Below are 15411 nucleotides of genomic sequence, written 5' to 3' on the forward strand. Positions count from 1 at the left end.
AAGAAATAGATTACATCATATAAGATAGCCTATAATAAAGATCATTAGAAAAAAGTGAAGCTAAAAATCCAAACCAAATGTAAACTATCGTACCTCTGGGGGTAACTGCTGTAAGTAATTGTGATCTGCAGCAAAAGTTCTCATGTTAGTAAGCTGTCCAATAGACGAAGGCAAAGCTTCAACTTCATTGAAACTACAATCCAGTTCTTCTACCGATATCAACCTTTAATTGAAAAAATACACACATTACAAAAAATGTTTCCTTTATATATCCTAAAATATGAGAACATATAAACATCTGAACTTGACTAACCTAGTGAAATTTAACAGAGCTCTACTTCACCAAAAACAGGCTAGGGCCTGCAATGTGTTGTTCTAAGAGGGTTAGCCCTCTGCCATCCCAGACTGCAGTGCCATTCTGAGTCCTTGCCACTCTCTTCTATTATGGTTTCCTGCTAATGTGCCTGGGAAGCGAGTGGCAGATGGTCTGAGTAAGAGGGACCCTAAAATCCGCACAGGAGACAGGGCGGAGTTCCTGCTTCCTTGTGTCAGCCTGATGCAGTCCTGTCTACTGTGCCCATTAGGGGAGTAAATCAGCAGATACATCCTTCTCTTAACCTCTTCTTCTGTCTCTGGCACTACACTTTTAAATAACTAAATAAAACACATAAACAATTATTCTATTTGTGGGATCTATACAAACCATATATGTGAATATCTGAATAAGCATGTTGAAATCAAAGCTTACCCTCCTATAGAGTCTGGTAAATACATTAACTGGTTTTCATCTATTTTGAGAGTTGTTACATTCTTCAATGAACCTATTGAGAGAAAATATGTAATTTTTCAGCTAAAACCACGAGTCTAGTAGCAATTAATGTAAGACACATTTTATTTGATCTATAAATTATAAAGAACCATCTTAATCAATAAAATTGAGACACTATCCCCAATCCCATTCACTCTATAGTTCCCTAATTTTATTTTCAATTTTCACTCACATTATCAACGAATACAGTATAGAACTATTAACCACCACGAAAATGTGAGCTTCCTGGGAGTAAGGAGCTTTGGTCTTTGGTCTGGGTTGTTCATTCCTGTAACCCTGCTCCTAAAAAAATATATGGTACAGAGAATACATACAAGACAAACTTGCTATAACAGAGGATTAAAAACAATGACTTAATGCAGGTAGTTGATATGGGTATGTGGAATATTCTATACATATTAAATACTAAAACAACAGAATATATTTTAATCTAAAAATATTTATCTAAATATAGTTTAATCTAAAAACAAACTGATCAACTACCCCAGCCAAGTGTTGGCAGTAAACATCTGGGCAAGTAGAGACGCTAAGGTGGACTATGTCAGCCAGGGGATTTTGAGGAGACTTCATCATGCCTGGAATGGCAAGATGGGCAGCAATTCACAACAGCTGAACCATTGAAACCACTCGAGAAGTGCCCTCCAAGCATGCCCCCATTGGGACCCTCGGATGCCTGGGAGGGTGAGTGGAGCTTTCTCCTTATCATACACACTTTCCTAATCAACTATGACCCTTTGAGCCCTAATCAACTATGTAAAGATCATCAAACAAACAAGCAAAAAGCCAAAATAAAGCTTTGATTAAATCAGGGTAGAGTAAAGCCTGGTGGGTTTGTGAAATATGCCTTAGGTAAAATAACTAGGAAATTCAGAAGACAATGTTTTGATTTTAAGTAAAATATCACGAAGACACCAGGATTAAAATGGCTGATCTTATTGTCAAACTAGTTCCATTCTGGGGGATCTGGCCTAGTGGTAAAGATGCTGCTGGGTGGAACACCTGCCTCTGACTCCTACCCCACCTTCCTACCTTGTAACAGATTTAGAAAATGGAGATCAGATGGAATAAATTTTCCACCTATTTTATTTATTAAGAATTACATGAATTTAGGGCCCGGCCCAGTAGCCTAGCGGCTAAAGTCCTCGCCTTGAAAGCCCCGGGATCCCATATGGGCGCCGGTTCTAATCCCGGCAGCTCCACTTCCCATCCAACTCCCTGCTTGTGGCCTGGGAAAGCAGTCGAGGACGGCCCAAAGCTTTGGGACCCTGCACCCGCGTGGGAGACCCGGAAGAGGTTCCAGATTCCTGGCATCGGATCGGCGCGCACCGGCCCGTTGCGGCTCACTTGGGGAGTGAAACATCGGATGGAAGATCTTCCTCTCTGTCTCTCCTCCTCTCTGTATATCCGGCTTTCCAATAATAATAAAATCTTTAAAAAAAAAAATGACATGAATTTGAAGGCAATACCAACCAATCGTCTCAGGCAGTTGCTGAAGTGAATTGCTGGATAACAGGAGATCCTGCAGGCTCTCACATGCTGAAATCCCTTCTTCAATCATTTCAATATTATTCTTAGAAACATCCAAATACGTGAGCTGTTTCAAACTACCAATAAACTGTAAGTGATGAAGAAAATACAGTAACTGAATTAACATCAATCAAACTGTGAAAGAGTTGAGATATCCAATCTAATATCAAGTTTCCATGCATAATTAAATGCTAATATGAGAAAAACTATTTAGAAAATGTTTTCAAATGCTAGCTGACAGAAGAGTTAGGCTGGCACAATGGCCTAGCAAACTAAACCTCCACTTGCACTGCCAGCAACCCACATGGGTACCAGTCCCAGCTGCCCCACCTCCCATCTGGCTCCTCGCTAGTGGCTTGACAAAGCTCCACTCATGTGGGAGACTCTGAATAAGCCTCTGGCTCCTGGCTTCAAACCAGCTCAGCTCTGCTGAATGACTCGGCAAATGGAACATCTGTCTCTACCTGTCAATAATTCTTTCAAGTGAATACATATTTTTTTAAAATACTAAAACAAGTCATAGAACTCCCATTCATTTGAACCTAGGGAGGGGCATCAGCTGCTTATGTCCTCTTACGGGTATGGGAGTGTTTTGTAGGTTCTTTAGATGTAGAAACATAATTTGTGAGCCTGTGAGACAGAAAGTCAATGGAAAATACTCAGAAGTTTACAAATTCCCTGGGAAAACTGAATCAGCATGGAAATGAGTCTGTACATCTGAGAATGACACATTCCACGGCATTAAAAAACTGCAAGTGAAGCCATTGTGGCATAGCGAATTAAGCCACTGCTTGGGAAACCCTGTCCCATGGCAGAGCACCCTGTTCCAGTGTGGTTACTCCAGCATCACCGTGCGGCTGCAGCTGTCTGGGAGGCAGCAGGCACCGCCCAGTGCCTGGGTTCCTGCCACTCCGGGGATGCAGCGGCCATTCTCAGCCCCGGCTCTCACCTGGCCTACCTGCAGCAGTTTTGAGCACCTGGCGTGGAGAAGGGAATAAAAGACAACTCTTTGTCACTCTGCCTTCCAAACACCTAAACTTCTTTTTTTAAACGCACACTCCCATAGGGTGGCCATCATAGCACAGTATGTCAGTCACTGCTGGGGGTGCCGATACCAGACTGGAGTGCTGGTCCAGTCCTGGCTACTCCATTGGTAATGTGACGGGGAAGGCTCTAGCTCTGCGCTCCTGGCCTCAGCCTATCTACCGTGGGCATGGGAGGAGACACTCGCGCCCTCCGTGACTTTTTCCTTTTTTTTTTGCCTTTCAAATAAATAAACATTCAAAAAGGAACTATCTCACACTAAAGTTTCTAATGAGAATTTGATTTCAATAAAAATGTGCTCTAATTTTAAAAAAGTATAATTTGCTTCTCCATAAAATTTTTTCACTATTAAAACTAATTTTGAGATACAGAACTTGTAAAACTTCAAAGGAGAAACAGAAGTGAAACCATTAAAAATTTCATACACATACCCCTGGAATAAAAGTCAGTCTATTACCATCCATCCAAAATTCTTTCAATCCACTTAGTTGCTCAAGAACTTCAGGCTGTTTGGACAAGAGGAGGAAACCCAATTAATTATAAGAATGTCTTGATTTGGCAACAGAAGCCCTGGGAATCTCTAACAAGCTTGGTTTCAATACACCAAATAAAAGGGTAGTGGGTAAGAAGAGCCAGAATATAAGCCTTCCCACTGCATTCTAATTATAAATAACACCATTAAGGAAGAAAGCAAATGCAGACATTTCGTAAAAGTAGATTACATTAAACTCAAATAATCTTAAATTACACAACAGAGTTAAATATTCATGCAATTAATTTTTTGTGAAGATTTATTTATTTTTATTGGAAAGGCAGATATACAGAGAGGAGACAGAGAGAAAGATCTTCCATCTGATGGTTCATTCCCCAACTGAGTGCAACAACTGCAGCTGAGCCAATCTGAAGCCAGGAGCCAGGAGCTCTTCCGGGTCTCCCACACAGGTGCAGAGTCCCAAAGCTTTGGGCCGTTCTCAACTGCTTTCCCAGGCCACAAGCAGGGAACTGGATGCAAAGCAGGGCTGCCCGGATTATAACCAGTGACCATATGGGATCCTGGGCGCTCAAGGCGAGGACCTTAACCACTATGCTATCACGCCAGGCACTACGCAATTAATTTTTTTAAAAGTCTCACAACTAGCAAACATACAAGAAATACATTCTCATTTATTATCAAATAAATGGAAAAAAAGTAGCTTTTAAAAATATCAAGAAAATAGGGTCCAGTATGGTAGCCTAGTGGCTAAAGTCCTCATCTTGCACGTGCCGGGATCCCTTATTGACACTGGTTCTAATGCCGGCAGCCCCACCCCCCTTCTAGCTCCCTGTTTGTGGCCTGGGAAAGCAATCGAGGACAGCCTAAAGCGTTGGGACCCTGTACCCATGCGGGAGACATAGAAGAGGCTCCAGGCTCCTGGCTTTGGATCGGTGCAGCTCCAGCTGTTGTGGCTCACTTGGGGAGTGAATCAGCAGACAGAAGATCTTCCTCTCTGTCTCTCCTCTCTGTGTATCTGACTTTCCAAAAAAAATAAATAAATCTTTAAAAAAATAGGAAACTAAATCACAAAGATATTTCTTGGTGACATTTATAAAAAATAAAATCCACACACATTTGGCATATCCAATCACAGGGAAAGGTAGATGATTAAAGGCAGAACCAGATGATAACAATATTCTGTCATTTGTACAAGCAATACAATCTCTAGGCATCAGAAGACTGTTAATAATCACTAAAAATTAATCCAAGCGTTTTGGTAAAATGTTGGAAGTCAGGCAAAATTTTCCCTTTTGGTGCGCCTTCCCGGCTGAAGATTCAAATGTCTCCAAGCTAGTATCTGTCCCAGCACAAATCCACGGGCAGCCAATAGTCACACAGCTGCAACAGACCACCTCCCATCAGGCCACCACAGTAACAAGAATATTTATGATCAGATTGAGGATCAACATACAAATACAGGTATGAATTCCAGAAACACCTTGGATTAAAAGAAACTTTTGTTTTTGGTGCTTCATTGTACTTCTATCAGTAAGTTATTCAAAAGTTGTATAATTTTGGAAGACTAAAATGGTAGAAAAATTGTGACTGAAAGCTTGCTAGATTCATAAAATTAGCAATTACTGAGACTTTGTACATAAAATGGAACAGAACAATGTATAAAATGAATGTTGAAAAAAGTACAATAGTAACAATTTAGGAAGCAAAGAATGTAGTTTATTCCGTGCAATAAAATTCCCCCAAACACACCCAATTCAAGAAACTGCTTCCGTACTCCTGTCCTCATGTATTCTCATCATCCACCCAGCACACAGAACATAAGCACAGTAAGACATCTCATTCAATGACTCCCATCAGCTATGACGTATCCTATCACGGAATCAATTAGGCCGTATCACAGGGAGTTATTCTGAATGGGCTCTGTTCTATCTATGCTGCAATCTAGACTGATTATTTTTCAACTGGAATCCCTCAACATGTTTACTTCTTCTGCTAAAAAACAATTAGATGTCTCTTTCATAGACACCTCGTTAATTTAACATTTTGTTACCATTCCTGCTATATTTTGCTGCCTAGTTTTTCTGTGCATTTTTGCTTAAGAACTTGGCAATCCTACCTTTAATACAATATACTTTCATCCAATTCTTATGAGAAATATGAGGGGGTGTCTTATAAGGTTTATGAAAAATGAAATTAGAAAATAATCATGCATGGATTTCAAACAACTCACAGACCAGACAGAATAAATTATATTAGAATTTCATTTCCACGGACTTTCTGAAGTGCTTTCACATTATAATGATCACATTTGTCCTCAATCAAATATAAACCTAAACTGGATTGATCAACTTACCACTTCTGTGAATTCATTACTGCCTAAATCCAGTCTTTCCAGCTGGGTCAGTCTATTCATAGTTCTATGTACAATGGAGAAAAATCAAAGAATTAATTATGCAGTAATATAAATCACAAGGAAGCTTTCAAGTTTCATAGCTTAAAACATTCTTTTGTACTGTATAATAATAAAACTATATGAAGGCTTTCACATATAAATTAAAAATGTAAAAGCATTCATTTTCTAAGAACAGTAAGAAAAGTTGAATTTAATTTCTAGACAAAATTAGCTGGCAATTATCCCTTAATTTTGGTTTCTCTTTAGGCTTTGCATTTTTATTGGTAAGTAGCTGGGAGAGTGGATACTCTGAGGTGGATTATGTCAGCCAGTGGACCTTGGAAAGATTCCCTCATCCTTAGAGCAATGAAAGCTTCCTAACTCAGAGAAAACAGAATCAATATCTTCACCTTTTGACCCACCAATTTCTTTGGTTTTTTTTTTTAAGTTTTATTTTTTTTATTGGGAAGTCAGAATTACAGAGAGGGAGAGACAGAGAGAGATCTTCCATCTACTGGCTCAATCCCCAAGTATCCCAAATTGCCAGGAAAAAGCCCATCCAAAGCCAGGAAACAAGAGATTCTTCTGGGTCTCCCATGCGGATGCAGGGCCCCAAGGCTTTGGGCCATCCTCGACTGCTTTCCCAGGCCACAGGCAGGGAGCTGGATGGGAAGTGGAGCTGCTGGGACTCGACTAGGATGCTGGTGCTTCCAGGCAGAGGATTAGCCAGTAGAACCATGGTGCTGGCCCGAGCCATGGCTCCCTGATGTTAGCTTGATAGGAAGGGATTATTTACCCCATTTCTAATATGCAGTATACTAGAAAACCTGATACTAAGTTATCAGGCTTCAAAGAAAGAGTGTATGAACTGCTCTAACAGGATCTCTATTTGGGACTCAGGTGGGGAGTGGGCATATTCTATTGATTTTCATGAGAGAAAAGCCTATCTAATTGACAGCTATGGAATTACTATTAATGCAATACCATGTTACACATCAACAATAGATACACCTGTTTTTAATAATTAACACTATTGATTGTAATAAAATGACAGCAAACGTTAGTTCTTACAAATGACTGGTGGTCACATTTCAAATCATAAACTTCACTTACTTAGGCAACATTTTCAACTGGTTTTCTCTGAGTTCTAATATCTGGAGTTTAGTTAATCTGGAAAAAAATCAAATATGTATGACAAAGACAAGGTATTACAAAGCACGAATTAACTTTTGATATTGTCTATTATGCGCATACCAGTAAATTTAAAATGACAGAGGAATACAGGAAAATGAAAAAGGAAGACTCTTGGTGCTCTTCCTAATTCTGGGTGCGGGTTCAGGAAGCAGGGGAGAGGCAGGTAAACACTTCTAGCCCAGACCTAAGGGCATGCCAGCCTGAAGCAACTCATGCCTTTCTCCCTGAACATCTAAGAAAACTGTCAAGTGTTGGCAGGTTAGATATGAACACGCCAACTCCAGAGCACAGCTGTGAGACAAAAAAAGGGAAAAGCAAAGAGGAGAACTCCTGGCCTTTCTATGCTATACACACTACTAAAGCTAAAGAAAGTAAGCAAGGTAAGGGATACAAATCCCAGAAACAAAAGAGAACTCAACAAAGTACACGAGTTATTTTCAGAGAAAATATAATTATAAAATTCACATTTGGTTGGACAGCACTTCCTCTAGTAATTAAATTCAACAATAACCTGACACCTATTATTTATTCATCTGCTTGTTTTAAAAAAAAATCATTCAGACACTTAGAAAGGAATAGACGTAGATTCCAAAAGTGATTTATTCTTAAGAATTTGAATACCAGTGAGGAAGACAGAAAAACCATTTTAAAATTATTGTAGAATATGATAACTGCTAAGAAAATAGCATTTAATATTATAAATTTACAGAAATTAAACCTTTGATTTTTGCTAATTGTAAAAAAAAATTTAAATCTTAAACTCTCATGTAACTGTTTACTTTTGAAAATAAGGTTAAACTCAAAATAACAAGATCCAAAAAATCTACAAACATCTCAATAGCCCAAAATAATTACAAAAGCAGACACATGAAATTATAATTGAGTTTTACTAAAGCAGCTTGTAGGCTTGCAAACTTTACAAGGACTAACTGTAACTCACCTGCCAAAATTAGCTGGCAAGAACTCAAGGAAAGCATCATTCAGATACAACTGGGTTAGGTTTAACAGCTGAGAAAATCCATCAGGCAGCCTAGATAATATATACCAGAATTAATAGCAGTATCTTCAAATATCACCTTTATATATTTATTCTGAAGTTAAACAAGTACAAAACTCCTCACGAAGCACAACATAACAAACTTGTAACTCATGTACTCCTCTACTTCACACTGCTCATCTTCCATCTGCTTAGAAACAGAATACTAGAACATTGAAAGTTGAATTCAACATTCAGCTCAGTTACAGTTAGCTACACTGGATTTAATTCACCTTTCCTATCACCATTCCATTTCTGCACAATTTGGTGCCAGGAAAATTTTGTTTAAAGACCAAAGTTGTGGAATATGATGAAATCAACCACTTGGTTTGTTTTTTCTTTAGTCATTTTGCCTTCCTGATCTTTCAGTTTATTTTTCTCAAGTCTGAACTTGTCATTGACTCTTATTCGAAGGCGAAGCATTTCTTATATTGTGCAAATAACTCTGGGTAAGGAAACGTGGATTCCAGTCCCATTTTCCAGTCTCATTGCCTATCTGTGACAGATGGAGCAAAACCAGGGGTAAATTTTATGCTTGCAATATATGAGGCCAGAAAGATTACTTATAAAGGATCCTTTTATTCACTCAACTGAAATTTTGTATGAACTTAAAACTGATAGAAATTTCTCATTAAAATGTTGAGCAATAGTTTCTTGCTGTTTTACAACTGCTATTACAAAAGTAACTAATTTGAATGAGAAGAACTTACTTGGAAATAGGGTTGACACTGGCTTCCACAACTGTCAAAACTTTACAATTTTTTATATTTTCTGGAAACTCTTGTATTCCTAGAAAACGAACAATGAACAAACTAAGACTAGAACAAAGCCCAAACAATGACAATAATATCAATTAGCATATATATTACAGATGCCAAAGTCAATTGCAACTGAACAGGAATTAAACACCACCACCATTTGTCATTTGTTTATTCCTGAAGCCGATGAGGCCCTTTTCCAGTTCTTTACAAAACAGCTACTACTTAAGCTCCTGTTAACTGCAGTCACTCCATTCTCACGTAAGAACGTAAGAATCTGCTGCTTCTGTCTGTGTTTCGGTGTGCATTATCTAGCCTGCCTATTCTGCACTCAGATCAACATCTTACTCCGCCTCTACAAGTCAAGGAACATGTGCTGTTTTCTAGCCTGCCTATTCTGCACTCAGATCAACATTTTACTCACCCTCTAAAAGTCAAGGAACATGTGCTGTTTTACTTTCTGTGCCTGGTTTATTTAACATATCTTTTAGTTCCATCCACTTTTATTCTTTCATTCTTCATGGCTGAATAATACCCATACACTATTTTTTTTCTATCAATTCATCTTTTGATGGGCCTCTAGAGTGATTTCATGTGTTGGCTACTACAAACAGTGCTGCAATAAAGAGAGTGCAAATATTTTTTTTTATATGCCCACTCCATTTCTTTTGCTTTTTGATTTTTTTAACATAGACACCCAGGAATGGGACAGCTGATGTTATGATGGTATTTATTTCAGTTTGTTGAGAAGCCTTCGCACTGTTGTCTGTAATTAGTAACAACTTTTACTGCCATCAACAGTATATAAGAGATATTTCTTCACATCCTTCTCAGTCTTTTAATTTCATTTGTTTTTAATCGCTTGTTTCAAAGCAGTTATAGAGATACTCCATCTACTGATCACGTCACAACTGGCGTGGACAGGAAGGGCTGAGCAAAGACGAGGCCAGGAGCTCCACTGCACCTCCCCCACGTGGGTGGAGCCAAAGCACCCGGGCCATCTTCTGCTGCCTCCCGAGGCACACTCAGGGAGCTGGACCACCTGCACAACCGGTGCTACCGCCAGCACCGCAGGTGGCAGGCAGCCTCTGCTGTTCTACCATACCAGCACCACCCTTTATTTTCCACTTAATTATAGCCATTCTAACCATGGTCGAACGGTATCTGGTTCTGGTATTTCTTTACTGGCTAATGAAACTCCAAGCATTTAAAATACATATACATACGGATTATTTTTTAGACAATATACATATTTAAAAAAAAAATTCTATTTTACTTATTTAAAGGGATAGAGACCTTTTGTCTGTTGGCTCACTCCCCAAACGCCTGCAACTGCCAGGGTCAGGTGTGGCCAAGGTGAAGAACCTGGAATGTTACCACGATCTCCCTTACATGGGGCGAGGACCGAACTACCTGAACCATGGCCAGCTGCATCCCAGGTTGCACATCAGCTGGACTGCAAGCAGAGCTTGGGGGAAACCAGAAACTCTGCAATGTAAGATGTAGGTGCCCCCAGTGGAGCAGTGGCTTCACCGCCACGCCAGATGCCCACTCCTCGAGTTCCTCATTCTGGAAACAAATCCTCTGTCATACTAATAACTCACAAATACTCCTTCTTATTCTGAAGGTTGTCTCTTTATTCTGATGCGCAGAAGCTTCTTACTTTGCTACAATACCCACGTTTCTAGTTTTTGTTGTTTATGCTTTTGGGGTCTAACCTTAAAAAATAATTTCCTAAACCAGTGTGTTGAAGCATGGCGTTACTGCTTTATTTCAGCAGTTTTTAATTTACAGACTGCTGATTGTATTTTCGTTTTTGTATGGGATGAGCAATACCCAGCCTGCGAACCACATAAGGCCCAAGGCCAAAGTTAACACAGGCAGGATTCAAAATTCAAAAACCTACAGTAGTTTATAGCAGCTTGAGTTTATAAGTTTATGTGGCTTGCAAATGACATTATAAACACCCAAATGATCCTTGATAGACAAAAGGTTGCCTAACATGGTGCATGTCAAAGGTATAGGTCGTTTCAATCTTCAGCATGTGAATAATCAGTTTTCTCATTTTCATTTACTAAATGGATCATCATTACTCTGCTATGTGCCTCTGGCATCCTTCTAAAATATAGAATCCCCTAGTTATAAATGGCATAGTGTGATATTTGGTGTCTCCAAATTGTGCATATTAGCAGGAAACTAGAGCTGGAAGGAGACCTAGGAGTTGCAGTCAGGCATTCTAATTACACTATGCAAAATGCCTAGTCTCACAATTTCTACCTACATAGTTTTTAAAGATTTATTTTATTTGAAAGCCAGAGTTACACATATAGGGAAGGAAAGAGAGAGAACAGAGAGAGATATTCTGTCTTTTAGTTCACTTCCCAAAACGGTGCAAAAGCCACAGGTGAGCAGGTGCGACGTTGCGGACCAGAAGGTTCTGGCAGGTCTGCCACAAGGGTGCAGAGCCCAAGCACCAGAGTCATTTTCCATTGCTTTCCCAGGCATTAGCTGAGAGGTGGACTGGAAGTGCATCAGGCAGAACTTGAACCGGAGTCCAGAAGGGATGCCAGCAACCACAGGTGGATGATTAACCTGACGGTGTCAGGCCCCTTGTTTATTTAAGATATATCTGACAGGGCCCGGCGGCATGGCCTAGTGACTAAAGTCCTCGCCTTGAACACCCCGGGATCCCATATGGGCGCCGGTTCTAATCCCGGCAGCTCCACTTCCCATCCAGCTCCCTGCTTGGGGCCTGGGAAAGCAGTCAAGGATGGCCCAAAGCTTTGGGACTCTGCACCTACGTGGGAGACCCATAAGAGGTTCCTGGTTCCCGGCTTCAGCACAGCACCAGCCGTTGCGGTCACTTGGGGAGTGAATCATCGGACGGAAGCTCTTCCTCTCTGTCTCTCCTCCTCTCTGTATATCTGCCTTTGTAATAAAAATAAATAAATCTTTTTTTTTTTTAAAGATTTATTCATTTTATTACAGCCAGATATACACAGAGGAGGAGAGACAGAGAGGAAGATCTTCCGTCCGATGATTCACTCCCCAAGTGAGCCGCAACGGGCCGATGCGCGCCGATCCGATGCCGGGAACCTGGAACCTCTTCCGGGTCTCCCACGCGGGTGCAGTGTCCCAAAGCATTGGGCCGTCCTCAACTGCTTTCCCAGGCCACAAGCAGGGAGCTGGATGGGAAGTGGAGCAGCCGGGATTAGAACCGGCGCCCATATGGGATCCCGGGGCTTTCAAGGCGAGGACTTTAGCCGCTAGACCACGCCGCCGGGCCCAAAATAAATAAATCTTTAAAAAAAAAAACAGATATATCTGACAATGTCAGACACACACACACACACATTTCTTCCATCCATTGATTTACTCCCAAAATGACGACAATAGCTGAAGTTGGATCAGGCTGAACCCGGAAACCAGGAGCCCCACACAACCTACCCACATAGGGAGCAGGGACCAAGCACCTGGGCCTTTCTCCACCTCTTTCAGAAGCATCCTGCACAGACCAGCAGTAGTGTAGCCAGGACTGGAACCAGTGCTTTGGATAGGATGCTGGCAGCTTAACATACATTTTCACAATACTAATCTCGTAATTTTACAAAGAAACTACGGTGTATCTATGCCATGAATAAACAAATAACTAAAAGAATTCAAAACAACATTTTAAAGAGATACCTGTATTTTTCACACAGAAAGATAATGGAATCAACTCAAGTCACAACTGATAAAGAAACTAGGTTCTAGGTGTGATATAGTTCACACGTTGCTTGGAATGTTGCCATCCCATATCAGAGTGGGTTAGCTCCAGTTCTGGCTCCTCTTCTGTTTCCAGCATTATGTGTACGCACACTCTGGCAGACAGCAGGGACTAAGTCACTGATAGTCACACACAGACCCAGATTGAGTGCCAGCTTCCTGGCTGCAGCCAGGCTCAGTCCCGGCTACTGTGCACATCTGAGTAGTGAATCAGCAAATGGGAGATGTCGCTCATAAAAATAAGTATTTTTTTAAAGGAGGAAGAAAAGAACATGTAGTATATAACACAATCATAATACTATTCAGCCTTTAAAAAACAAAAAATTCCTGTCATTGTGACAAAATGGGTGAACCTAGAAGACATTTTAAGTGAAATTAACCCAGAACAGAAAGACAAATGCTATATTATCTCATTTTCGTATGGAATTTCATAGACAAACTCAAAGAAGCAGAGAGTAGAATGGCGGCTAGCCCTGGCCTAGCAGGGGAGGGGTTGGAAGATCTGTACATGTTAGTCAAAGGGCACACAACTTCAGTTAGGAGTGAGTTCAAGAGAGATCCACTGTGCAGCATGCTGACTAGCTAACAACAGAAAAAAAAAAAAGAACTTACACAATATCTATCTGCTTCAAACTATTATGGATTTTATATTTGTGTAAAAAATTCTAAACCAAGGTTTTTATTTGATATAAGCGATTAGAAACCTTTAAAATGGCTAAAATAGCTTAACATTTATATAAAATGGACTTGTTCCTAGAAAAGCTAACTTGAGAAGCTACTTTTAAAATGCATGCTCCTTTATGGTAACAAAAGAAATCGTAATAATGAATCATGTTTAGGAGGAAAAAAAACCTTACCATTTTTGCTGACATCCAGTTCCCTGAGATTAATAAGATTCGCAATGGATGCTGGTAATGTGGTTAAATCATTGTCCGGTAAACTCAGCTTGTGTAGAGACTGACAGTTAAAAAGTTGCTAATGAAACAAAAAAAAAAAAGGGAAGAAATGATCTTCAGTATCTGTTCAGTTACCTTAAATATTTCATACACTACCTCTTACACAAATAAATATTATTAATCACATTAAAACTGAATGAATAAGAACTACATAAATACCAGAAAAGATGGTGCATTATTTTGGTTATGGTGTTAATGGAACTGGAAACAACTCAAACATGCATACTGATCTGCAGTCTTCATACTTCCACTCTAAGCAAAATTACTTAGTAGAGCCGGCTAAGGAACATAAATCCCTTGCTAACGACACAGTAAAAAACCTTTTGTACACTAACACCTAGCATGTACATACAGTCAAACTAAAATAAGTACTTCAAGAAAAAAAGGCCATGTGCCAACAAGCATGTTTCTATCTATGTAGATGTAGGATTCCCAATAAAATTGGAATTTCAAGTAAACAGGAACTTTTTATTATATGTATTATTTTCAGTATTGGAATATGCTTTACGTTGAAAGAGACATACACTAAAAAAATTATTCTCTGTTTGTTTGAAAAGCCGAATGAGCTGGTAATCTATGTTTTTATTGCCTCAAAATTAATTACACACAAAAACTTGATGATGAGCATTTCATGGCAACAAACCACTGTGCTCCTCCCAGTGACTGGATTTCAGACACGGGAGCTCTCAGGAACCAGTCCCCAGAAAGAGCCTGCTAAGTGCGGTGAGACACAATCTTCCACCAAATACTGTTTAACAGAATTATGATGTGGTGATTTTAAAAAATTATCTTCAATTATAATAATAAACACCAACTATCAATTCTTATGAAAACTGGAAGAAGTAAGTACTAACTCCAGTTGCCTGGTTAAATCCACTGCTATACAAACTGTATCGTCTCACTACCTTAATGGCTATAATATAAATGGAATTACAGAAACAATGCTAATTTAATTTGTACAGCTATCTAGTCAATTAAAACTTGGAAAGACAGTTTAAAATTTACATTTTGAAAATGTGAACTGTTACACATGTTAAGATAAGATTACATGATAAAATGAAAGAAAGCAACTACATAAACACATATGGGCAGTATTATGATAACATTAGGAAGATCCTACAGGAAACAGAAAAGCATGACTCTTGAAAGACAGCACTGACATACCTTTGGAAGTTCTTCAATTTGATTAGCATCTAAATATAGTTCTTCCAAAGTTTTTTCAAAAGTAAAAATCTCTTTGGGAACTTGTTCCAAACTGCAGTGGGAATAATCCAGGCTCGTGACAGCCTCCTCCTCCCCTCGAAGACAGCGACACGGGACCAACCGCACAAACAAACTTCGCTTTGTAGTCATTTTTAGACACTGCAACATTCACATTAAAAAGCTCTAGTTAAAACAGACATAACAAAGCTTCAGA

At 39.6% G+C, this 15411-nt stretch overlaps 1 protein-coding gene across 9 annotated transcripts in view; it reads right to left on the reverse strand.

Moving 5' to 3' along the window:
* ERBIN (erbb2 interacting protein) overlaps nucleotides 1-15411 on the reverse strand; it is a 96316-nt gene that overhangs the window by 48386 nt on the left and 32519 nt on the right. For all 9 annotated transcript variants that reach the window (XM_058680175.1, XM_058680178.1, XM_058680176.1 and 6 more), the window contains exons 3-12: nucleotides 15159-15356; nucleotides 13896-14013; nucleotides 9226-9304; nucleotides 8420-8509; nucleotides 7399-7455; nucleotides 6247-6310; nucleotides 3832-3906; nucleotides 2300-2444; nucleotides 749-821; nucleotides 94-223 (exon numbers count right to left, since the gene is read on the reverse strand). In XM_058680175.1, the coding sequence (XP_058536158.1) occupies nucleotides 94-223; nucleotides 749-821; nucleotides 2300-2444; nucleotides 3832-3906; nucleotides 6247-6310; nucleotides 7399-7455; nucleotides 8420-8509; nucleotides 9226-9304; nucleotides 13896-14013; nucleotides 15159-15347 (1020 nt within the window). In that variant the 5' untranslated portion in view covers nucleotides 15348-15356. The remainder of the gene's footprint in view (nucleotides 1-93; nucleotides 224-748; nucleotides 822-2299; nucleotides 2445-3831; nucleotides 3907-6246; nucleotides 6311-7398; nucleotides 7456-8419; nucleotides 8510-9225; nucleotides 9305-13895; nucleotides 14014-15158; nucleotides 15357-15411) is intronic.

This window comes from Ochotona princeps, chromosome 23, assembly GCF_030435755.1.
Source record: "Ochotona princeps isolate mOchPri1 chromosome 23, mOchPri1.hap1, whole genome shotgun sequence".
NCBI lineage: Eukaryota > Metazoa > Chordata > Mammalia > Lagomorpha > Ochotonidae > Ochotona > Ochotona princeps.